This window comes from Mytilus californianus, unplaced genomic scaffold (genome assembly GCF_021869535.1).
Source record: "Mytilus californianus isolate M0D057914Y unplaced genomic scaffold, xbMytCali1.0.p SCAF_11, whole genome shotgun sequence".
NCBI classification, from domain to species: Eukaryota; Metazoa; Mollusca; class Bivalvia; order Mytilida; family Mytilidae; genus Mytilus; species Mytilus californianus.
In genome coordinates, this window is record NW_026262593.1 from 51,944,318 (window position 1) to 51,971,831 (window position 27,514).

General features: G+C 32.8%; 2 protein-coding genes across 2 annotated transcripts in view; both read left to right on the top strand.

Annotated features, from left to right (window-relative positions):
- Positions 1-6,312: 6,312 nt before the first annotated feature.
- The window catches only part of LOC127720296 (NAD kinase-like), a gene marked incomplete at its 5' end in the record, with an annotated part of 44,818 nt that continues 23,616 nt past the window's right edge, over positions 6,313-27,514 (top strand). The window contains one exon of the mRNA XM_052226811.1: positions 6,313-6,425. Coding sequence (XP_052082771.1) covers positions 6,313-6,425 — 113 coding nt within the window. The remainder of the gene's footprint in view (positions 6,426-27,514) is intronic.
- On the top strand, positions 9,143-12,816 carry LOC127720295 (alpha-L-iduronidase-like). The gene has a single exon (XM_052226809.1). It carries the CDS (start codon positions 9,930-9,932, stop codon positions 11,895-11,897), a length of 1,968 nt encoding a protein of 655 aa, XP_052082769.1. The 5' UTR covers positions 9,143-9,929; the 3' UTR covers positions 11,898-12,816.

Here is a 27,514-nt window from a genome sequence, read left to right on the forward strand (position 1 = left end):
TTGGAATATACAGAGAGATACTTTGAAATGTATTGCCCAAAATCACCTGAAGCATAATCACTGTGAAAATTCACCATAGAAAGAGTGATCATTAAGATCACATCTAGTGAATTGACTAAATCAGCAGTTAAACAGAAATATTTTTTTCTACTCAAAGTCAGTGATTGATTTATTGTCGTCTGCTTAACCACCAGTGGCAGAAATCAGTGATTGATTTATTGTTGTTTTCTTAGCCACCAGTGGCAGAAGTCAGTGATTGATTTATTGTCCTATGCTTAACCACCAGTGGCAGAAGTCAGTGATTGATTTATTGCCGTCTGCTAAGCCACCAGAAGCAGAAGTCAGTGATTTATTGTCGTCTGCATAGCCATCAGTGGCAGAAGTCTGTGATTGATTTATTGCCGTCTGCTTAGTCACCAGTGGCATAAGTCAGTGATTGACTTATTGTTGTCTGTTTAGCCACCGGTGGCATAAGTCAGTGATTTATTATCGTCTGCTTAGCCACCAGTGGAAAAAATTTCATGCATATTCAGGATGAGAATAATTATAAATTAGGTAGGTTCTGCCAGGTGGGTCAACCAAGTTGAAGGGTAAGTAAGTTGGACTCCCAAAGGGAACATGGATCGATTACATTTTTGGTAAAAGTGGAAATTTTTCTTTTGTAGTGCTCTGGTCCCTAAGGACCACTGAAAGATTGTTTTCCATACAGATACTAAAAAAGGGCACCACTCTCCCAACATTGAGTACCAAATTTTTCATCCCTATTCTAATCAGATGTCAAGGTACGGAAGCTTTTCATAAAGAGGAAATAGAAGTGTGACTGATTTTAGCATGAATTATATTTTTTGTTTGATGGGGCATTTCCAATTGTTTGTATCAGAAATTGCATGATAATAAACATAGCTTGGGAGTGGGCTGGCTTCCAGTGCTGAAGGTCTTGGGTTCTCTGCTAACTAAAGACTTTGAAAGTTGGTAATTGCTGCTTCTCCTCTAAGCCATTCTAATTTAAGTGCAGATCCTCAGTGTTCAAGGTTTGCTTATAAGGGTCTGAATACCTCCAGTTCTACTTTCTGCTTTAAAGACCTTTTGGGCTCCTCTGGTTTTGTCGAATTAATACACACCTTGAAAAATCTGAATTTTCTGAAAAAGGCAGGAGTTTCATGGAATAATGCAATAATTACCAGAACAAAAAGCAAAACAGAGTGTTGTCAGATCCTTAGAAGCAAAGCTTGGACACAGGATCTTTATTTTAAACAGACTGCCACTAAGTACACCATAATTAAGAGTATGAGCAAAGACTGAACAATGTGTTGAGGCAGGCTAACATATGTCTTTCTGTGGACAGTAACCTTGGGAATTAGCATGTTTAATATCTGGCTCAGGTTATCAATCTAGTAAAAAGCAGGGTTTACAATGTAATATATATGTGTATCCCAAAAACTTGTTTTCATCCTGAATATGCATGTACCCCTTCCCCCCATCCCTGTGGAAATAGCATGTTAAAAGTCTGGCCCAGGTTGTCTATCATTAACTCCCCTCTGTGGAAATAGCATGTGAAAAGTCTGGCTCAGGTTGTCTGTCAGTAACTCCCCTCTGTGGAAATAGCATGTGAAAAGTCTGGCTCAGGTTGTCTGTCAGTAACTCCCCTCTGTGGAAATAGCATATGAAAATTCTGGCTCAGGTTGTCTGTCAGTTACTCCCCTCTGTGGAATTAGCATGTTAAAAGTCTGGCTCAGGTTGTCTGTCAGTAACTCCCCTCAGTGGAAATAGCATGTTAAAAGTCTAGCTCAGGTTGTCTGTCAGTAACTCCGCTCTGTGGAAAAAGCATGTTAAAAGTCTGGCTCAGGTTGTCTGTCAGTAACTCCCCTCTGTGGAAAAAGCATGTTAAAAATCTGGCTCAGGTTGTCTGTCAGTAGCTCCCCTCTGTGGAAATAGCATGTTAAAAGTCTGGCTTAGGTTGTCTGTCAGTAACTCCCCTCTGTGGAAATAGCATGTTAAAAGTCTGGCTCAGGTTGTCTGTCAGTAACTCCCCTCTGTGGAAATAGCATGTTAAAAGTCTGGCTCAGGTTGTCTGTCAGTAACTCCCCTCTGTGGAAATAGCATGTGAAAAGTCTGGCTCAGGTTGTCTGTCTAGTAACTCCCCTCTGTGGAATTAGCATGTTAAAAGTCTGGCTCAGGTTGTCTGTCAGTAACTCCCCCTCTGTGGAATTAGCATGTTTAAAGTCTGGCTCAGGTTGTCTGTCTAATAACTCCCCTTCTGTGGAATTAGCATGTTAAAAGTCTGGCTCAGGTTGTCTGTCTAGTAACTCCCCTCTGTGGAATTAGCATGTTAAAAGTCTGGCTCAGGTTGTCTGTCAGTAACTCCCCTCTGTAGAATAAGCATGTTAAAAGTCTGGCTCAGGTTGTGTGTCAGTAACTCCCCTCTGTGGAAATAGCATGTTAAAAGTCTGGCTCAGGTTGTCTAGTAAAAAGCAGGGTTCACAATGTATATATGTATATGTACGTCACAAGAACTTGTTCTCATCCTGAATATGTACAATCTAAATATGCTTGTGCCAGTTGCCAATGGATATAAAACAACCATTTATCCCCCCGTTTGGAATTAGCATGTTAAAAATCTGACTAAGGATGTCTGTCTATTAAAAACAGGGTTTACAATGAATATGTATATCACAAGAACTTGTTCTCATCCTGAATATGCATGTACCCCCCCCCCCCCCCCCCCCCCCCCACAATAGATATAAAACAGCCATTTATCCCTCAAATAAAATTAAGTTGAATATGAATTAAATTACAGTTGCTGATCCAGGGGGGAGGGGGGGGGGTGGTGGGTTTGGTGTTCCTGGGGTTGGTGTTCCTGGGGGTTGGAACCCCCCTTTTTTGATGATCAATGCTTTTGAATGGGGAAATATGGTTAGAACCCCCTTTTAAAAATGGCTGGATCCGCCCCTGAATTACATTATGTCAGAAATGAGAGGGCTTTGAATTACTGATACATCATTTAAAAATGAATTAAAAAATTCTCTATTTCATATGTGGTAGCTAACTATTTGCTTTACTCAAAGACAAAGACTAAAAATTAGACGAAAATTAAAATGAATAAAATTTTTTTTTAATCAATATTAGTTTTTATTTGAGAATGTAAATTGGATCTTCAAACTAAGTTTAAATGCCCATGTACTGAAAAATGAACTCTTTAGGTTGACATAAACAAATCTTTGTATTTATTGAATTCAGGAAGTGTCTACGATATATACATGTATAAGAATAGGTAATTTTTTTAAAACGAAAATTAAAGATCTACTAATAATCTTGATATATATACTTTTTCATAGACAGGATGTTTTAAGGAAGAATTTTCTGTTGCATCAATTTTTCCTGTCAGTAGGTTGTTTTTAAGTGATGTGTCTTTATTCTTTATTGTATATATATATAAATTTTTAGATAGCTAATAAAAACAACTAATTTTAGTAGTTAAACTTCACTGCACACTTATTTGATCCAGGAAGTCTGTATATGAAGGGTTTTATATATATATTTGTAAAAGGATATGATTTAGGGTAGGCAATTTATCATGCTGTGTTTACTTTATGGCTAGTCAAGTTTAGGTCCTGGTTTGTTCCAGAGATTTGACTTTGATTTGGAGAATGGAAATTGGGATATGGTTATAATACAGTTTTCACTTTGTTGTTAAAAAAAGGGGGGGGGGGGTTTCTATGGATTCATTTATTTTCATGGGTAATTCCAACTTTTCTTGGATTGAGTAAAACCTGCATTTCATGGATATTTTTTTCACTGTTTTGCCAAAGTCTGCAAACAAGCCTATAGAAAAGGAATAGGCCCAGTAAGACCCCTTTTTGGCCCCAAAATATAGCATTTTTACAAATTTGTTGAAATGTAAACTTATAGCTCTTTATTGGAAAGTAGAATACGTTTGTTCCATAAAAATGGGCTGTTTTTGACAATACTATGAACATGCATCAGGTAAAAGTATCATAAATTCATGCAAAATTACTGAAATCTTCACAATTGTAGCATCTGTGCTTATTTTAAGACGGTTTTTGTCTAGAATGGAAGTGGCCGCATTTGTGTTCTGTCTTTCTATTCAAATATATGTTGTATTTGATGATAATACATAACATATATAAAGGGTGAGACTGAACACATAAATGCGGCCACTTTAGACAAAAACCATCTGAAAAGTGACATTTAATGGCATATTTGATAGATTTTTCATATCTTAGCTTGAATTTCAGCGTCTTTAATGACCAAATCAGATCAAATCTTTAACATAAACTAATTGAATCAACTGAAGTAGACACTTAAGTGTTTAAAATATGTAAAAAATCTTTCATCAGATGTACTTCAAATTTTTTCGGCCAAAACTAGCCCTTACAGGACTTTCTCCTTTGTAATTCGTTGAACTATAATTGTGGTTCACCTGTACCCATGAAATCCACGGAAATTGGTATCCCACGAATAATAATGAATCTACAGTATTCAGCCATTGGCATTCTTCCTTTGGATGGCAGGATCCATTTTGATCTTGGTGCTCCATTGGTCAAAATTCAATTATGACTTCAAATTTTCTTGTTACCTCTGAATTTGCTATTATGATGTCCTGAAAAAGGCAACAATGTCTGATGATGTCTGATCTTTAGAAAGAACACATCTTCTTGCAGATCATTGAAAAAAAAGATAAGTGTGTACACATTAAAAGAAACAGATTCCCCCTCCAAATCTCATGCAATACGATATTTCTCCACTCTCAACTGTCTAATTTGAAAATTAAACTGTCTAAAGTGGATACACATCGTTTCACACAATGTAGTGTTAAAATCTATATGTTTATTGACTTTGAATAAAAAAAAGCACCCCCTCCTCTTGTTTCTTAAAGCTTTTAACTATATTATTCATGAATACTAAATCTTTTAATGTAAAATAAGGGTAAAAGCTGTACCAACTTGTTTTGGAGCAATTGTTGACAAATATGGATAGTACCAGCATCACACATTGATATTTAGACAGTATCGCTATATCATATTCAAAAATAATGTACTGGACAAAGATCTATAAAGGGTTAGAATATATTTGTTGTTTATATGGGATTTCACAATGATACATTTTTGCCCCGAAAACTTATACAAGGTAGTGTTCAGTTTTGTATACAATATATATATAAATATTGTTGGAAAATAAAGTCTCAGACAATATTAGTATGCTGTTTTTATCATGCAAGTTTGGTGCTAAAATGATTAGTAATTATCAAATTTCTTATTGTAGAATTTCTTTTCAAAGACATCAACATTGCTTGGATTGAACTGCTACAAATATGTAATTTGGATATTTTCTTTTAATCATAATAGAAGCAGGTTTATCGTGAGAAAATATGTGTTAGATTGGAGCTAACACTTATAGTTATTAATTTCCAAATGTCAATTATTTTTTTTTAAAGAAATCAAAATTAACTTCTGTGTGAGGTATGTAGTTTGAATGTTTTATCATAATAAAATTACATTTGTCAGAAGACAATATTTAATACCTATATAAATATAGCATTTTTTTTTTTTTTTAATATCATACACTTGTAAAACAGCTGATTGCAGGATAAAGCAAGTTATGTTGTGAATACAAATGTCCCAATTGATTTGATTTGTAATTTTAAAGGCAATCACTGCCAATGTTTCTAGGACATGTCAATTGTTTGAATGTAGATTTATTTTTTGGTGTGTGTAGATTTGACAAAATATACAACACTTTTGCAATATTATGGTTGCAGTGTACTTCTCAGGACTCAGCTGTTTGGAGTTGTCTTAGCACTGTGTTATACTATGCTAATCGTATTTCACTGCTGTTATATGCACAGTGTGCTGAACTTAAATGATCACATGTTGATGCTATCGATTTTTTCAAGTTTTACTAAGACTAAATTGATCTTTATGAAATATCTAAGTCATAGATGACCATTAACACATGTCATAAATTTGTGGCCACAATCCCAACTGCCCACTCCGCATACGGGAATTACTTATAAATCAGAAATTTTTGTGTGCATTTGTAATTGTGATTGTATGTCACATCCAATCTGACATCATTAATATATTTTATGTACATTGTTTTTCAGAAGAGCTGTATCTCTCTATGTCACATCCAGTCCGTAATTCATTTATTTATTTATGTATACAATTTTTTAGACGAGCTGAATCTCTGTACATGTATGTCACATCCAATCTGTATAAATATATATTTTATGTACATTATTTTTTTAAAGTGAGCTAGTTCTCTTTATGTCACATCTGATCTGTACAAATATATATATTTTATGTACTTTATATTTCCAGAAGAGCAAGATCACTTTATGGTGTTAGTCCATGCTGTCAGTTTGGACCCAAGGGAACCATCCTGGATAATTCATCATCATTTCTGTAAGTATATAGTTATGTAAAAGTTTCAAATTTTGATTGAACTGTATACCTGATAATAGATCATAATAATGAAATGTGAAAATTATACCCCACTCTAAAAGTGGGGCTACATTACAATCTCCTTGTCAGTCCGTCTGTCAGTCAGTTCATCTGTTCATCCAAGAAATATGTTTGTAACACTTTTCAACAGAATGACCTCATATTTGGTCAGCAGCTTGGCTGTGATGAGTTGTAGCTGGTCTTTTTATCTGTTTGAGACCTACTTCCTGTTTGCGACCTACTTCCTGTTTGCCGATACTTTAATTATTTCAATATGTTGTATGAACTTTAATAAATCCAGCTGTTAACTTTCTTGTTTGAATTGTTTTATATTTGTCATTTCTTGGCCTTTTATAGCTGACTATGCTTTTTGGGTTTTGCTCATTGTTGAAGGCCAATCAGTGACCTATAGCTGTTAACTTATATGGCATTTGGTCTCTGGTGGAGGGTTGTCTAATTGGCAATCAATACCACATCTTATTTTTGTATTAAAAATTATCGTCACACATTTCTCCTGTGATACTAAACATAATGACTTCATATTTGGTCATCAGTTCGTCACAATTTTCATTAATTATGTATACCAAACAGAAAGACCTCATATTTGGTCAGCAGCTTTTTTTACGGTGACAAGTTTTATCATGTGAGTGCTTTTTATACGCCCGTTTACGGGACGTATTATGGTATACCGTTGTACGTCCGTCTGTCCGTCCGTCTGTCCGTCCGTCCGTCGTCAACATGTCGGACATTAACTCAAAAATGCTTTAACCAATTTGCTTAAAACTTTGGTAAATTGTTTATATCTATTGACGTGAGCTCCCTTTCGTTTTTTATAAATTTTAGATATTACGTTTCCGAGTTATGGGGTTTTATTCATTAAAAAAAGGGGGATTTTCCAGTTTTCGGACAATAACTCAAGAATGCTTTCACCAACTTGCAAGAAATTTTGGTTAATTGTTTATATCTATTGACATGAGCTCCCTTTCGTTTTTTTTATAAATTTTAGATATTACGTTTCCGAGTTATGGGGTTTTATTCATTAAAAAAAGGGGGATTTTCCAGTTTTCGGACTATAACTCAAGAATGCTTTCACCAACTTGCAAGAAATTTTGGTTAATTGTTTATATCTATTGACATGAGCTCCCTTAGGATTTTTATAAATTTTAGATTTTACGTTTCCGAGTTATGGGGTTTTATTCATGAAAAAAAGGGGGATTTTCCAGTTTTCGGACAATAACTCAAAAATGCTTTCAGCAGTTCTCATGAAACTTTGATGAATTGTTGATATCTATTGATGTAAGCTCCCTTTAGAAATTTATAAATTTTAGATTTTACATTTCCGAATTATGGGGTTTATTCATTAAAGAAGGGGGGATTTTCCAGTTTTCAGACAAAAACTCAAAAATGCTTTCAGCAATTCGTATGAAACTTTGGTGAACTGTTTATATCTATTGATGTAAGCTCCCTTTAGAATTTTATAATTTTTTTTGTTTTTAGTCTGACAACAGATTTACTAAGTATTGGGCAACAGCACAGTGTATTGCACAACAGCAAGAAATCTTTAATTGAATATAAATTCAATTCATATAACCAACTTCAAGTTCTTTGACTACATTTATTCAGAAACCTATAATAGATGTATGTCAAATATTTAATTACAATCCAAATTCAGACCTGTATCAAGCTTGAATATTGTGTCCATTTTTGCCCCAACTGTTCAGGGTTAGACCTCTGCGGGCGTATCCAGCTGCGCTCAGCGAAGCAGTTTATTGAGATTTTGTCAGAAATCTATATCCTGATTTTTCTAAAATTTTGTCTAAATAATGTGGGTAAGTTTTGCACGACAACTTTTGTGTTCTTGTTACATTTGAAGATCATAATTCAGATTCGCATGTACTGTTAACAGGACATTGATAGTGATTGAAAAAAAACATTGACTAGAAGCAATCAAATTAGATTCAAACTTGTCCTCTAAAATCATATCATAGACTAGAAAATAGTCATCATCGAGCTTTGGGCTTAGGAAGTCAGTGTATTATATTTCAACCATTAGAGATTATATTATACATCTGACTGTAACCTTGTCTTACTTACAGGACAATGTTTATTGTTTGGTTACCATTAAAAGTACAAAGTCTGTATGTTTGCATCCGTTAGTGAAATAGAGTGTGCTTAAATACTATCTGTTAGATAAAGTGTATTCAACCATTATGAATTTGTTAAATTGAGCGATGTAATTTCTGAAATCTTATATTTTCACCTAATTTCAAGTTTCCAAATTAATTCATGCAAAAATATATGTTATGATATCACTGTACATCCTTGAAAGTTAATGAAAATTCTGCAATAAATTCGAATATTGTATTCTAATAAAATAAATCCTTGAAAATTAAGCGAGATGTTAAATCAATCAATCAATCAACTGCTTTTCTATGTCAAGAACTCTTGCATATTAATACAATACAAACAAAATATTTATTAAATAAAACACTTATCATGCTTGTGGTTAAATCTTTTTAAAACAAATACCTTTAAGATCGTAGATTCAAATATTTGGATAAAAAGCAATTTTCTATACACTGTTAAATTTTTATTTTTTATTTATAGTTATTCATTCTTCTTGTTCTAGAGTTATGGTTCTTACCCTGTTAAGTAGATTGAACATGATTCCATTGAAATACACGAACATTAAATTTTTTAAATATATTAGTTTGAAAGTCCTATCTACTGATTAGTTTTAAAGATCCTATGGTGGAAAAACAGAAATGATTTGAAATTTGTTTTTGTTTTAGTTAATATACATTTTGTCATGTCAGGGTTTTTATAGCCAACTATACGGTATGGGTGTTTCTCCATATTGAAGGCTGTACTGTGACTTATAGTTGCTTAAATCTGCATCTAAAATCAAAGAAAATATGATAGATGGATTTTGGAAAAAAGGGAGAGGGCTTAAAATAATTGTCCTGTCTCCAAGTGCCTATGACTCAGTTTGATACCTTTTCTAAAATTCTCCAGACATAAAATCTTTTACAAAAATTATTCCTACAACAGTTTACATACTTTTTCCAAGGGTAACTCCAAACTTTGGTTTGCCAGGCACCCCCCTCAACCCCCCTCCTTTTTTTCATAATCCTAGATCCACACCTGTACGCGACAAGAACATTTTAATGTGATATGAATAGTTTACCAGGGAACAGTTTGCAGGAACATATCACCATACAAGGGCACAATATTCTGACTTCTAGCAGACCAGTCTTTTGCTGTTACTCCTTCATGCCAGGTGCTTTGTAGAGAAGCAGCAAATATCAATTTTCAAGTCTTTAGTATGACCCAGCCATAAAGAAAAAGAAAAAGATGATGTACATGTACTTATCAGAGTTCAAGGTTAAGGAAATATTTACGATTGTGTAAATAAACGTATATAATCAGTTACATTTTTCGATTAAATATAAGATAGCTATCAAAATGTGGGGATTTATTATGTGGTTGATTTTAATGTGGAACCAGACATTTCGAAATTCAGGTCAACGTGGAGGAAAAAATTATCATCTTGAAATAGACACTTATAATGTCCAGAACAATTTTACACATTTTTGGAGAAGTACAGGATTTTGTCCACCACTTCCACACGAGAAAGCATATGATTATGATTTTGGTAGAGACATGAAGCATAACTTGGCTCTGATTGGTTCAGTTGCCCATGGGGGAATAAAGCAAGTCAGAATTCATTGGCTGTTAGATCTGGTTTCTATGACTACAAAAAAAGATGGTGGTCTTGTTTACAATTATGACAAACTTGATGATTTGCTGGAGTTTCTTTTTGAACAAGAATTAAAACCTGGATTTGAATTAATGGGGTCTCCGTCTGGATATTTCAATGATTTTGAAAACAAGACTCAAGTCTATTTATGGAAGGATTTTATTAAAGATTTAGGTCAACATTTTGTGGCCGAGTATGGTTTAAGTGAAGTAATGACATGGAACTTTGAGACCTGGAACGAACCAGACTGTCATGACTTTGACAAGGTTAAAATGACCGTGAAGGGTTTTCTTAATTATTACGATGCTTGTTCAGAGGGTCTGAAAGAAGCGAGTCCATTAATCAAATTTGGTGGACCAGGCGCAGGATGCGATCGTCCAGGTCATAACCAATATGCAGATGGACTTTTACAACATGTTGTAAATGGTCAAAACTACTTTACCAGGGAGAAAGGTGTCAGGATTGATTTTCTGTCATATCATAGGAAAGGCGATGGCTTCTCTAAAAATATTTTAAACGGAGAGATAGAAATAGTCAACGAGATAAAGAAAAAATACCCATCTTTAGCAAACAAACCATTTTATAATGACGAGGCTGATCCTCTCGTTGGTTGGTCTAAGTATGAAGATTGGAGAGCAGACGCTACTTATGCTGCTATGGTTGCCAAGGTGATAAGCCAACATCAGAATATGATTATAGTCAATCAAAATTCACCAATAACTAATTTTACACTACTAAGTAATGATAATGCATTTTTGAGCTGGTTCCCTCATCAGTTTACTCAGAGAACACTCACAGCTCGGTTCCAGATGAATAATACAAACCCACCTCATGTGCAATTTGTACGGAAACCAGTCCATTCTGTCATGAGCTTGCTTAGTTTACATGGCGATCAACAACTTAAAGCTATTCTGACAGTGGAGAATAACTTTAGTCAGAGGGTCAAAGTTCAGAATGATAGCAACCTTGGTGTGCTTGTTACTCGTCATTACTATGACGGGCTTGGTACTCCTGATTCATGGCAGACCACTGTCATGGTTTATCAAAGTATGGATACAAAATCTGATCCACAAGAAATAAGTTCTGTGGAATTGAGTATTCTCCTTGGACCTCCATATCCTAATGGGACAACTGTTACTGCTGTGGGCTATTCCGTCAATAATAACTTGACAAGTAATCCTTATGCGATGTGGAAAAACTTTGGAAGTCCAGATTTTCCTTCTGTTTCACATTTCACGAGCATGCGTCAGGCTGAAGGACCAACTAGATTTCTAAATGCCTCTTTTATTGATTTTAATAATCCACATACTTTGAAATTTAATATTCGGACACCGGAGTCAATTCTTCTGCATTTCTGCGCAAATGCACTCCAACAGCCTGATCAGGTGACCAATCTCGCCATTTATAACGTGACTGCAGGCAAAGTCCTGATAACTTGGTCTGATGGTTGTGTAAATACAAAATGTATATGGACTTACGAAGTCATTTTCCAGCCAAAAAATACAAAAGTCATGATAAGGATAAATGACTATGATATTATTATCACTTCGTTTTATTTTACTCCACCTGAGGAAAAAGATGACTATGTGGAGGGAACTTACCGGGTCAGAGCTGTCGATTACAATGGACGGACAGGAGTAGTGTCACTTCCAGTCAAATATGGAAACTTTTAATGTCTGGTGTGCAGTGCTGCAGAATCAAACAACAGTAATAAATTAGTACAACAATAAAACTACCTTTTGCATCTATGGTAATTATCATGGATGATTTTTGGAGTGATTTTGCTTGTTGAAATTAAAAACAAATTGTTGTACATGTAGTACTAGAAAACAAATTTTCTGAATATAATAGCTAGTATTTCAATATGACACTGACATTTAATGGCAAAATTGTTTGAAGGGAAGAAAAAAAAACATAAATGCAAGACCATATGTTATTATAATCATGGATGATTTTTACAGTGATTTTGCTCCTTGCAATTAAAAAAAAAGAAATTGTTGTATATGTAGTATTAGAAAATAACTTTTTTGAATATCAAAACTATACTTTATAAATTTGGTTCATCCAAAGACTAAGAAAAATGCTTTTCTGAATACATGGATTATAATAGCTATAGTATTTCAATATGGCACTGACATTTACTGGCAAAATTGTTTGAAGGGAAGAAAAAAAAATATATAAAAGCAAGACCATACGTCATAAAACTAAAACACACAATAAACAAACTGCACTATGCAGCTTCATGAACCGCAACAGGATGACCACTAACCTGAAAAGGAGATGTAAAAAATGGACAGTAATTTGGAAATTAACTCATCATACATGTCATACCAGGATTGAAAATTTGTATGCCAAACGCTAGTCTCTACAATAGACTCATCAGTGAGCACAAATCAGAAAAGTTAAAAAGGCCAAATAAAGTACGAAGTTGAAGAGCACTGAGGACCCAAAAATCCCAAAAGTTTTGCCAAATACAGCTAAGCTAATCTATTCCTAAAACAGTGTCAAAATGGGCTTGCTTCTTCGGGAAGCAAGCTTAAAAGTAGCTATACAGCTGTTAATTGGATTTCTGCTGTTGAAAAAAACTAAAAATATATTTTCATAAGAAAAAAAAAAAAAAAAAAGGAACAGCATATATTACTAGGGGAAAAGGTCACATAAATATATCTTGCTGTATTAAAGTTGGATCAATTTACCTTCTTTCCATGCATGTATCAAGCAGTTGAGCAAATAGTGCATCATTTTGTGCATCATAATTGTCCCCTGTGTAACGCGTTGCGGGGGACATGGAAATACCGGATGTCCATCCGTCCTTCCGTTTGGTCTTGTTAGCGCTCTCACAGGTACAATTCTTGCGAGATTTTTATAAAACTTATACTTTAGGTTAATATCAGCAATATCTTGGACAAGTTCTATAATGGTGGCCGATCAACTTTTTTAAAAAGAGTTATATCCCTTGGAAATATTAAATTTATGGAAAATGGCCTCGTTAATGCTCTATTGGGTACAATTCTTGCCAAATTTTTATAAAACTTATACTATAGGTTAATATCAGCAATATCTCAGACAAGTTCAATAATGGTGGCCGATAGACTTTTTTAAAAAGAGTTATGCCCCTTGGAAATATAAAATATGTGCAAAGGAGGGGGTGGGGGGGGGGGGGACATTGGAACTCTGTTCTTGTATTGTAATTGGTGAAATGACAAAGAACCATAAAAACAAAGTAGGTTACAATGCATGTACAAAATATCCCTTTATTTTGGAAAAACCATTTTTTTGAAGAGAACATAACATAGAGAATTAAAAAGATGACTATTTCTGATTGGTTGTTATGTTTAAACAGTTTTATTCTTCTGTTTCTTTATGAATAAGGTTTCATGCAAGCACAAATTTGTCCTTAAAAATATCTTATTCAGGACTAGAGATTTGTTTCTGTTTTGTTTTAATTGAAATTTGTGAAAATTCTAGGTATTGTTACCCCAAAACTTACACACAAAAAAACCATGGAACCCTTTATGTTCGAGGATGTTAAATTTTCAAATAGATATCTAATTTCTTTTAAACAATAAGAATACTTATTTTAGAAATGTTATTTTTAGGTGTCAGACCACCAATTACTCCCTCCAATTTAGAACGTATGTAAAAGTAGGCCTACTCGGACAAAAAATAGTGCATTTGATGTCATTGTTTACTTAAACTAACCAACTAATTTGCAGAAATGACACTCTTGGTGAAAGAGAAATATATTAAGACCATTTTGAGCCAAAAATTTCTTGTCAATGAGTTTGCATTAAAACTTGAGGATTAATGTGCTCCATAGTATACTAATTTAAGATTTCCAGAAAACCAGGGGTTATTTTTAGTGTTACCTCAGTTCGGGAGGTCTCTCCTTTCTTATAAGATTTTGAAGGTATGTTGAAAATTGGCATGTAGAAAGGTGATACCTGTATGATTCAGGATATACCTGGTTTCTATGAAATAAAACCTAAGGTAAAATACTTAGAAAGCTGTAAAATTGCAAAATTTGGTTGAGCAGATAGGGATTTTTTAATTGGTGGTCTGACACCTAAAGCAACAATTAAGGAGTTTTTTCTAGAGAAGCAGATACTCTTGAACTTTACTACATAATAGATTCAAAAACTAAAAGAATGTACAAAAAAAACCAGCATAGTTAAGCACTGAACTCTTTTACAAATGTATGATAGATAACAAAAATAAGTTTTTAGAAAAAATGGTCTTATACAGCTTTCAAGACCTTCAATAAATAATTTAATTCACTTTCCATCCGTTATCAGTGACAGTAAATTTTACAGTTTGGTATACATATGTACCTATATATAAATGTATGTACTGCTGACCGGTATAGATAGCACAATATAAATCAGCTAGTTGAAGGATGTATATATTAGAAAGAGAACTTCATTATAATTTCAGGTAATTTAAATAAACAAAATCAATTAACTAAATAAAAATGAACATGAAATGAACAGGTGTTTTATTTCTCAAAGTTAGGGCTCAGCTCGATGTCCATTTATTTGATAAAAGTCTTAAGGTTCAGAAATGAGGACAAAAGGTTAATTATAAATAGTTAAGTAAACAAAAAACTTGTGTTTCACTGTTTTCTATCTTACATCAGATTATTGAATTAGTATTTAGTATTTTATTGACAAAAAAGTCATGAAATGTACTAAATAATAAAATTATCAAAATGTTTTGAAAAGGTTTAAATTAATAAATAAATGTTTATGTATGAAACATGCTGTTGAAACTTAAATAAAAAAATGATTTAAGGTATTTAAGGAAGTCTATGTGAAGTGCACTTTTTGAAAAATTTGTCTCTGATATATGTTGGGACTACATGTATTTTTATATATATTCGTAATTATATGTAATTAGCTGCTTATGGAAATATTTATGAACAGGTAAGATCATGTAACAGCAATACTTGGTGGTCAGGGAACACAGTTATCATCCTTTAATCTTCAGTGTCCATCATATAATGTGGACAGTGTATTCAATTGCAAATTTTTTTTATACCCCTTTACAATTTATTTTTTAATGTTTAACGCATCAAATAGCAAGTTAAGCAGGATGAAATTACACAGTAAAAAAATTTGGGTCATGAATTTTAAAGTAAAGTAGTCAGATTTGGTCCAGTTGAAAAAGGTTAAAAACTAGTATGCTATGTCTGAAGCTGTCAAACAGAATTCACTGTAAAAGTATAATTGAGAAAACGTGGGTGTGATATTTTTTAATTGTATTAATTGTCTATAAGAAATGCACTACGAAAAAACTGTGTTCTCAGGCCTACTCACTGTCAGAATTATACACCAACCCAAAGTACATTTAAAAAAATCATTGGTGGAATTGGTTTCATTGTTAGTTAGTTGATATCCCCGTTACCAAGCCTAGAAGAATTTATCATAACAGTAAATTTTTCCATGTTTTTTCTTTTTATCTTGAATATGCAGCCTATTAGGGTTGTGTAGAGAAATGAAGTCCTTTGGTGAAAGGGAAAAATATTGGTAGCTAATATTATGCATGGAAGAATAGTACTTGATGGATCCTGAAGGGTCATCATATAATTTGAGGTTTCTGTCTTATGAATTAGTCAGTGATTGCTGCGATGTTTGACAGGTTTTTTGGGGGGACTGTGACATTTGGGACAGCCCAAGGCTCCAGGAGTCAGATTTCAGATTTCAGAGCATCCTCAGACTATCTTCGAACATGTCAAAATAAACTTTTGATTTTAACCATAAATTGCAGCTAATTTAAGAAACATCTTCAAGATCAGGACCAAAGGAGGAGATGGTCTAAAAATAAAATATCATAAAACCATAAGAAATTTGGGCGAAAATGATTGATAATTATTATGGTGTAAAGTCATATTACTGTTACAAAATTTTTTCAAACATATTGAATATTCACCAAGATTTTAAGAAGGAAAGATGGCATCAATGTAATTTTCATTAAAAATTAAAAAATGGCAGCGTTTTGATACATGATTGTTTATAGGAAATATCAAGCTATATATAAACATGCATTAAAACCAAGTTTATATTAGAAGAGACATTTTAATCATTCAGAGAAAAACTGGAAAATAAATTAATTGGTTATTGTATGATGCTCTGAAAATTTCCAATTACGTGTCAAAACTCTGCCTTATTGTCAGTTTTAATATGAAGAAAACTTTAATTGTTTCAAAACCACATTATGTAATTTATCATGAAAAATCTATGTATTTTTATGTAACACTGAAGTTGCTTTTACAATGTTTTATAACTATGTAAATTATGTTGTCAAGGATCATAAGCTATTTTTGTTTTTTGTTTTATATTATTTCACTGTAAAAAATGGTATATGAAGATCGTAAATTAAAAGTTTGAAAACTTCAGTGAAAACTTAGGTCTTTTTGGCATAAAAGGAACAACTTTTTAGTTGAAAAAAAGGAATTAATGTTTTAAAAAATGCATAAAACAAAATTTTGACAATTCACTTTTCAATTTCTTTTGTAATATGTCTTGTGTTATGAAAGATTTAAAAACTTTTTGATGATTTGTTTTTGCAGACATGTTTCAAACAGGGAATATGTTTTCATTATATTTCCTTAAATTGAAAAGATTTACAACTTTAAATTCCAGGTTTCTGATGGATATTTAAAAAACCATATCATGAACAGAATATGTTTTATAGGGTGACATGCTTGGCTCATGATTTTCTAGTTGATTGAATTGTTCCAAAATTAAAAATGATTTTGGCATGTCAAGACAATTGTACAAATCAACAATTCAGCCCCAATCTAACATACCATTGTTTTTAAGTGGCAGTCTAAATACCCAACCCTTCATTCCTGCCGTACAACCTTGCAGATCCTATCTATTTTCATACTCCCTCTGCGGTATTAAGTGTTTAACCCTTATCTGTTCATACGTCCTTCTGTACATACGAACATCCTAAAATTAGCTTCCGTTCTCTAACTTTAATTTGCTTCAACCAAATGTTATGAAACTTATACGCAATGCTTATTACCACAAAACTCAGATAAAGTTCGAATATGGGTGGTGTGACTTTTACCGTTCTCAAGTTTTACCCCTTTATAACATTATATGCAAGTGGGAGCATCATCTGTGTCCCATGGACACATTTTCCATTTATTTTTGATTGTTTCTCATCCTGACTATGCATGAAATAATTGCCACTGGACATTAAGCTTGCAGCAATCAATCAATCAATCCAACCAGCCAGTTACCCTATAACATATATATTATTATGGCAAAATGTTTGTATCAAAAACATTTCATATTTAAAACAAAATTTAAAAAAAATGGCAATTCAAAGTGAAAAAAACTTTTTTTCCTGCTTTTTATGTGCATTCTATACAATTAAAGAAGATCTGTTTCACAGATTTATAATTGATTGTATATCTGCCTATAAAAATGCTACATATATAATTTTTTTTCATATTCAGATGCAGTTTTAGCGAGTTCTAAGCACATAGAAAATTTGATAAAAATCTTCAATACTGGATTACATGTATTTTTTTTATTGGCCATATGAGTTCAAAAATTCAGTATAGGTTAAAACAAATTTAGAATGTAAATTATAGACAGCTCTGTACGTATTAATATATGTAGATATTATTTTCAAATTCTTATTATTTTTTTTGACTTAATAACTTGATAGTTAAATAAGGGCTTACTACTATGATGATGGTAGAAAATGACTCCAGTCTGATCAATAAAAGTTATCCAACTATAATACAGGTATTCAAAGGGAGGTTGATTTAGTTTCAAAGTAAATTAAATTTACCCCTATATTTAGAAATATTTTTTTCTTATTACATATAATTGGTTAACTGAAAGGAAGCAATCAAATATTTTTTTAAAGAAAATTAATAAAATTTGTATAAGGATCACCAGTCATTACTATAAGTTAAAAAGATTTGAAATCACTTCAAATCCTTTATAAATCTTGTGAAAAAAGTTACGTGTTATGACAAAAAATTGTGCAGTATTGCATAAGTTCTTTAATTCTTACTGGAGCAAAGCTTAGTGGCCTATATTAATCCAGTTAAAGATGTATTTGATAATTAGAGGATGAACTAGTGAATTGTGAAACACTATATATATTATGATAAAATTGAGAATGGAAATGGGGAATGTGTCAAAGAGACAACAACCCGACCACAGAACAGACAACAGCAGAAGGCCACCAACAGGTCTTCAATGCAGCGAGAAATTCCCGCACCCGGAGGCGTCCTTCAGCTGGCCCCTAAACAAATATATATACTAGTTCAGTGATAATGAACGCCATACTAAACTCCAAATTGTACACAAGAAACTAAAATTAAAAATAATACAAGACTAACAAAGGCTAGAGGCTCCTGACTTGGGACAGGCGCAAAAATGCGGCGGGGTTAAACATGTTTATGAGATCTCAACCCTCCCCCTATACCTCTAGCCAATGTAGAAAAGTAAACGCATAACAATACGCACATTAAAATTCAGTTCAAGAGAAGTCCGAGTCTGATGTCAGAAGATGTAACCAAAGAAAATAAACAAAATGACAATAATACATAAATAACAACAGACTACTAGCAGTTAACTGACATGCCAGCTCCAGACTTCAATTAAACTGATTGAAAGATTATGTCTTCATCATATGAATATCAGGCACAATCCTTCCCGTTAGGGGTTTAGTATCATACCATCATAACATATATGAGAAGAACATAACCCGTGTCATGCCAACAACTGGTTTTTAAATAAATGTGTTTAGTGCAGATGCAAAGACCCTATAAGTGAATCAATATCAACGCCAAAATATGCAATCTTTAATGACCTGACAACAGTATCGTAACTATATCCCTTCTTAATAAGTCTATTTAAAGGTTTTGTTAGTTTCAGAGGTGAATACTGACATTTTTGTGCTTTATAAAGAATATTTCCATAAAAAATTGGATGTGAAATACCTGAACGTATAAGAAGTCTGCATGTTGAGCTATATTTACGAATGATGTCCTTATACCGATGATAAAATTTAGTAAATGTTTTGACTAGTTTGTGATATCGAAAACCCTGGTGTAATAATTTTTCAGTAATACATACATTTCTCTCGTTAAAATCTAAAACATTGTTACATACACGAGCGAATCGTACAAGTTGAGATATATAAACACCGTAAGATGGTGACAAGGGAACGTCACCATCTAAAAATGGATAATTAACGATAGGAAATGAAAAATCATCTCTTTTATCATATATTTTAGTATTAAGCTTTCCGTTAATGATATAGATATCAAGATCGAGGAAAGGGCAGTGGTCATTGTTAGTATTAGCTTTATTTAAAGTAAGTTCAACAGGATAAATTTCTTTAGTATACATACTGAAGTCGTCATTATTGAGAGCCAAAATATCATCCAAATATCTAAAAGTATTATTAAATTTGTGTATCAGATGTTGTTTCGATGGGTCTTTACTGATTTTTGTCATAAATTGTAACTCATAGCAATACAAAAAAAGGTCCGCAATAAGTGGTGCACAGTTAGTCCCCATTGGAATTCCGATAACCTGACGATATACGGAATCTCCAAAGCGAACAAAAATGTTATCTAGTAAAAATTCAAGGGCATATATAGTATCAAAGCATGTCCAATTGACATAGTTTTTTTGTTTATTGCTACTAAAAAATGACCTAAAAGAGTTTGAACATATATATTCACATTCTGACTTTTTAAATGCCCATTTAATTAGGTGTGTGAATTTTTTCTTAATGAGAATGTGAGGCAATGTGGTATATAGGGTAGAAAAATCAAAACTTTGAACAGATTCAAAATCACCAATATATGCATGCAATTTATCAAGTACTTCCAACGAGTTCTTGACACTCCAAAAGTAATTAATTCCACTATTTTCGAAGGCCTTATTTGAACAATTTATTATCAGGTTTTTGATTGTACCAAGTGTACTGGTAAGAAGAATAGACAATTTAGTAGTGGAACAATGGCTTGAAGACGAAATGAATCTATATTTGTAAGGTGTTTTGTGTAGCTTCGGAAGCCAATACATAGTTGGGACTTTCATTGTATTTGGTTCTGCTTGTAAAGCGGTAGCTAAAAGTTTATGTTTGTTACAGATGTCGTTTTCTGAAAATGGAGTCAGTTGGAATGTTGGTGAATTGGTGATTTCTTTTTTCAGAACCTCAATGTAAAATTTACGTCAAACAATAATAATATTATTAGCAGCTTTATCGGCCGGGACAAAAACAAATTCCTTGGCTAGTTCTTTTAGTTTATGTTTGATACGAGAAATAGGTTTATTGTGGTTATTGTTAAGAGTAAAATGTTCTTTAAAATGTTGAATACGTATATCAACTATGTTCATTACTGATTTAAAAAAAGAGTCCAAAGATTTTTTGTCAGCTTTTTCCCGTTTTATCCATTTCAAACAGTAAGTATGGAGTGAGTCGTGGATGATATTACGACACTCATTCCAATTAATAATTGACGGGGGACGATATTTAGGTCCTTTACTGAGGAATGATTTTAACTCTCGGTCTTGAACGATGTTAAGATCTCCTGTTATAACATGGGAAATGGGTCCATAAATGTATTCGGAATTACTGCAATTACATGAAGTAGGTGTATTTTCACTGATATTAACATCTTTACACAATTGGCTATAATTAAACACAAATTTCCGGGTAGATTTCTTGTAAATATAACAAATAAGAGGGAGCTCAGTATTATCAAAATATCCCGGAATTTGTTCTTTAACAGAATGGTCGTTAAAAATACCGGCAATATTTACAAAATCAAAACCTTTATTGACATACTTTATTTTAATAAACTGTTTTTTATGATCTTCAGGGCGATCAATTTTGGGAAACAGTTTAGAATAACAATATGCCATTATAATTTGAACGATTTCATACTTAGGACTGCTATATGAAATTGTGTTGCAATCCTCTAAAATTTTATTTAACTTATTAACCGGTAATGAACAGAGCTTTGTTAACAGATAATGTCTGCCGTTGTTTTTTGAAATAGAAATTAGGTCCGAAATATTGGTATGATTGGTCCGAAATTTTCTTTGATTGCGATTTTTTCTACGACCATGAGAACGGTTTTTACGAACAGTTTTAGAAACTATATCCAAAATGTTAACAGAATCGGTTCTTGATATATTACCAATTCCCATGATATTATCATTAAGACCGAGAGGGTAGACAGTCTGTAATTTTTTAATCCAATTTAATTCAATTATTTTCCGCGATCGTACAAACTTTGAATGAGATTCACCAGGCTGCTTATTTACTACTTCTAAAGGTTGAACTGCTAAATATTTAATAGGATGATTGTGCTTCTTAAGGTGTTGATAAATGATACTTTTGAATTATTTTGTGTATAACTTTTTTCGAAAGTACATGTATTAAAAAAGTGAGAAAATTGATTTAGTTAAATATCAAATACAAGCTTGATACCAGCTTGCAATCAAAAGGAATTTATGAGCACTAGACTGGAGATATAGTATAATAAAAGTAATAGCAGATATTACTGAGGATAATGGACGGAAATAATAATGTGACTTATTGCAGGTACAACTATGTTTTTATACGACCGCAAAAAAATTTTGTGGTCGTATATTGGTATGACGTTGGCGTCGTCGTCGTCGTCGTCGTCGTCGTAGTCCGGCGTCGTTGTCCGAATACATATTGGTTTTCGCACTCTAACTTTAGTTTAAGTGAATGGATCTTTTTGAAATTTGACCATAAGGTTAAATACCACAAAAGGAAGGTTGGGATTGATTTTGGGGGTTATGGTACCAACAGTTAAGGAATTAGGGGCCAAAAAGGGGCCAAAAATGAGCATTTTCTAGTTTCCAGACAATAACTGTGGAACGGTGTATGGATCTCTCTGAAATAATACTACAAGTTTCCATACCACAAAGGGATGGTTAGGATTTGCTTTGGGGGGTTATGGCTCAAACCGTTTAGGAATTAGGGGCAAAAAAGGGGGAAAAACAAGGTTGTCCTGGTTAATGGACAAATACTTTAGTACAAAACATAATTTAAAGCAGTGTAAGGGAGATAAATCAAATACATCATTGAAATTATCTCCCTTACACTGCTTTTAAATTATGTATAAAGTAATGGTTAATGAACAATAAAGATAATCTAAAACAGTGTAAGGGAGGTAATCCAAATACAACGTTTTGGTTACTTCCCTTACACTGCTTTTAAATTATGTTTAAAGAAATGCATATTTATAAAGGAAGACCAGTAAAAATATCTGCAAATGTTTTCATCTTTTTTTTTTACAAAAAAATCCATATGAAAGATTTGACACTATATTTTTATTAATTCTATTATAAAATAGATTAAGTTAGCACTATGGTAAATTTAAATGGGTAATTATGGTTGCCAACTCCATTGGAAATTTGAATTGAGATTATGACCATATCTTGAGGGAAAGAATTTTTTTGGGGGAAAAAGGGGGGGGGGGATAAAAAGAAATTGTGGGGGGCCAATTTTTTCTCATTTCAGATTTCAGAAATTAAAAAGAATTATTCTTCAAATATTATTTTTTTTTCAAATTTCAAATATTGAAAAATTTCAAGAAGTAATCTTTAATTGCACAGTATGGCGCATTAGATTTGTAAAATCTTTGATTACATTTATTTATTTGTTATGCCGAATCTAACAGTGTATTTAGATTTTTAATTTTGGGTCCAGTTTTCAAATTGGTCTACATTAATGTCCAAAGGGTCCAAAATTAAACTTTGTTTGATTTTAGCAAAAATTGAATATATGAGGTTCTTTGATATGCTGAATCTAAACATGTATTTAGATTTTTGATTTTTGGCCCAGTTTTCAAGTTGGTCCAAATTGGGGTCCAAAATTAAACTTTGTTTGATTTCAACAAAAATTGAATATATGGGGTTCTTTGATATGCTGAATCTAACCATGTATTTAGATTTTTTATTTGTGGACCCCGTTATCTAATTGGTTCATATTGAGGTCAAAAGGGTCCAAAATTAAACTTTGTTTGATTTCATCTAAAATTGAATTATTGGGGTTCTTTGATATTCCAAATCTAACCGTGTATTTAGGTTTTTAATTTTGGGTCCTGTTTTTTAAATTGGTCTACATTGAGGTCCAAAGGGTCCAAAATTAAACTTAGTTTGATTTTAACAAAAATTGAATTCTTGGGGTTCTTTGATTTGCTGAATCTAAACATGTGTTTAGATTTTTGATTATGGGCCCAGTTTTCAAGTTGGTCCAAGATAGGGTCCAGTATTTAAACTTTGTTTGATTTCAACAAAAATTGAATATATGGGGTTCTTTGATATGCTGAATCTAAACATGTATTTAGATTTTTGATTATGGGCCCAGTTTTCAAGTTGGTCCAAGTTGGGGTCCAAAATTAAACTTTTTTTGATTTCAACAAAAATTGAATATATGGGGTTCTTTGATATGCTGAATCTAACCATGAATTTAGAATTTTTATTTGTGGGCCCCGCTATCAAATTGGTTCATATTGAGGTCAAAAGGGTCCAAAATTAAACTTTGTTTGATTTCATCAAAAATTGAATTATTGGGGTTCTTTGATATTCCAAATCTAACCGTGTATTTAGATTTTTAATTTTAAGTCCCGTTTTTTAAATTGGTCTACATTAAGGTCCAAAGGGTCCAAAATTAAACTTAGTTTGATTTTAGCAAAAATTGAATTCTTGGGGTTCTTTGATATGCTGAATCTAAACATGTGTTTAGATTTTTGATTATGGGCCCAGTTTTCAAGTTGGTCCAAGTTGGGGTCCAAAATTAAACTTTGTTTGATTTTAACAAAAATTGAATATATGGGGTTCTTTGATATGCTGAATCTAACCATGTATTTTGATTTTGGACATTGGACCATAATAGGTAAATTAAAAAAATTCAAGTTCTTAGACCACATTCTTTCTGTGTCAGAAACCTATGCTGTGTCAAATATTTAATAACAATCCAAATTCAGAGCTGTATCAAGCTTGAATGTTGTGTCCATACTTGCCCCAACTGTTCAGGGTTCGACCTCTGCGGTCGTATCAAGCTGCGCCCCAGCGAAGCATTTTATTTAAATTGGTCTACATTAAGGTCCAAAGGGTCCAAAATTAAACTTAGTTTGATTTTAACAAAAATTGAATTCTTGGGGTTCTTTGATATGCTGAATCTAAACATGTGTTTAGATTTTTGATTATGGGCCCAGTTTTCAAGTTGGTCCAAGTTGGGGTCCAAAATTAAACTTTGTTTGATTTCATCAAAAATTGAATATATGGGGTTTGATATGCTGTATCTTACCATGTATTTAGATTTTTTATTTGTGGGCCCGCTATCAAATTGGATCATATTGAGTTCAAAAGGGTCCAAAATTAAACTTTGTTTGATTTCATCAAAAATTGAATTATTGGGGTTTTTTGATATGCCAAATCTAACCGTGTTTTTAGATTTTTAATTTTGGGTCCCGTTTTTTAAATTGGTCTACATTAAGGTCCAAAGGGTCCAAAATTAAACTTAGTTTGATTTTAACAAAAATTGAATTCTTGGGTTACTTTGATCTGCTGAATCTAAACATGTGTTTATATTTTTGATTATGGGACCAGTTTTCAAGTTTATCCAAGTTGGGATCCAAAATTAAACTTTGTTTGATTTCAACAAAAATTGAATATATGGGGTTCTTTGATATGCTGAATCTAACCATGTATTTTGATTTTGGACATTGGACCATAATAGGTAAATTAAAAAAATTGAAGTTCTTAGACCACTTTCTCTCTGTGTCAGAAACCTATGCTGTGTCAAATATTTAATCATAATCCAAATTCAGAGCTGTATCAGGCTTGAATGTTGTGTCCATACTTGCCCCAACTGTTCAGGGTTCGACCTCTGCGGTCGTATCAAGCTGCGCCCAGCGAAGCATTTTATTAAAATTTTAATGTTATATTTAAAGAGCAATTAAAATGTGTAGTAAGAATAAAAATGAACCTTATTTTTGACAAATTTCATAAAAAAGACCTAAAGCTGTTTACTTCTAGTCATGTGGTTTCTGGTGGAATGTCATGAAATATTTGCCACTGGACATTAAGCAACCAACAATCAATTGATTAATCTGGTGGAATGTTGTCTCATTGGCAATTATACCACTTCTTATTTTAATATTAATTAAATTAAGACTTTAGTATCTGAATTGACTCTTACTTTTCCTAGTAGTCTATGATATGAAAATGAAAGATGTTTAATTGGCAACATTTGCAGCACAGCAGCAAAAGGTCAAAGGAAGAAGATTGAAAAAGTAGGGAACATTCTTATTAATAAGATGGCCAAGTGCTTTCTTTAAAAGAAACATCAAAATATTATAAATACTGTAAAAGCAGAAATTTAAGTGGACGATTTAATTTCGTTTACTTCGTGGAAAGAATATATCCACGAAATTAAAACCCCCACGAAAATTTAACCTACATATAATATCACTTCCATTTCCTGGAAACCACGAAATTAAATCCCCATGAAATCTTATAAAGAGACAAAACCACGAAATTTTAACCCCACGAAAATTAATGTTTCTACAGTAATCATACATAATTGAAATCATATATAGGTTATCAGAGCAAGGCCTTTACAGTTTGTGTACCTGATAGGTAAAACTTAGATTAGTACTGAAGTCATGCACTACTTGTTGATAAATATACTGAGTACATCTAAAAGCACAACACATCTTATTCCTAGCTTTCTTATTGTCCTTAATCTAATAATGATACAAGTTTGAGCTTTCTAAAAAGCTGTGGACTGCTTCGCTCTATCCTAATTTAAGGTAATATGTGTGCACGTGGTTGTTGAATTAGTATTCTATTAGTATTCTTTGAAGAAATCCTCATCCTAAGCTAAAATAGTATGTCTTTTGTTTCTGTATGTCTGGTAATTCAAAATAACTCAAGATAAGTTTTGGTTAGAAAGTTAGCAAATTACAGAGTTATCTCCCCTTAAATGTTGATTTAAAGTGCATTTCAACCAAATTGTATCTACTATAATTAGAACAGGAAATGGAAGAGAAAGTTATTTCATGCATTACTACCTTTTATGAACTGAAATCAATGTATACTTCAGCGGGTTTTTATTAGGGTCTGCCATAGTGATCAGCCTGTCCGTCCGTAACAAATTGTGTCCGCTCTATATCTAGAGAACCGTTATGATTTCAAAGTTTATACTTGACATATCTATTAACCAACACCAGAGGGTGTGTCATAATGTATGTACAACTTCCTAGGTCAAAGGTCAAGGACAAAAACTTTGGTTTTATTTGACAACCCCATGTCCTATGGTAAAGATCATGTCCGCTCTATATCTTGAGAACCGTTATGATTTCAAAGTTTATACTTGACATGTATATAAACCAACACCAGAGGGTGTGTCATAATTTATGTACAACTTCCTAGGTCAAAGGTCAAGGTCAAAAACTTTGGTTTCAGTTGACAACCCCATGTCCAATGATACAGATACAATTTTTTTACCACACAGCGGGGCCCACAGAGATGGCTCCCATCTCAATTATATCTAGTTTGTCATGTTTTCACCACTGCCTGATTCTTAGGCAGACTGGCACTTAAATGTCAAAAATTAAGTGCAAATTACAAATTCATGAACATCAGGATACCAAATGCAGAAAGCTCTGAAAAGCGCAGTGTTCCATTAGTCAGGAGCTTGTAATTCAGTGCTTGTTGCAATTGGTTGCTGTCTCATAATTGTTTTTAGTTTATTGTTTTGTCATTAATTACCAGTAGGCCTTTGGTTTTTTTTTATGTTTGAATATTTTACATTTTGTCATGTCGGGGCCTTTACTGTGAAATGTGAGGAAGTAGCCAGTGAAGAGTACAAAAAAATCAGGTATCTTTATCTTTAATCAATGCTCTGAGGGTTAAATAATATTTTTAAATACATTTTGATATCAGCCGAAACTCTTTAAGGTTGCAGTTGCAAGGGATTGGACGAAAGTATTCGACTTTTCCAAGGTTCCACTCATCCAATGTCGAGTGTGACATAATAAATTTGTAATGTATGAAATACAGCATGAAATTTGGGTAAACTAGATATTTTGAACAGACGTGTGTCTATTTTTCCATATATGACAAGTTATGATTGTGTACACGAGGGTGTGGATGGGTGTTTACAAAATAAAGAATAGAGAATAATGAAGTGCTTAAATATAAAGAATAGAGAATAATGGACAAAAAAGTATAAAGGAAAGAGAAAAATGGCCTGAAAA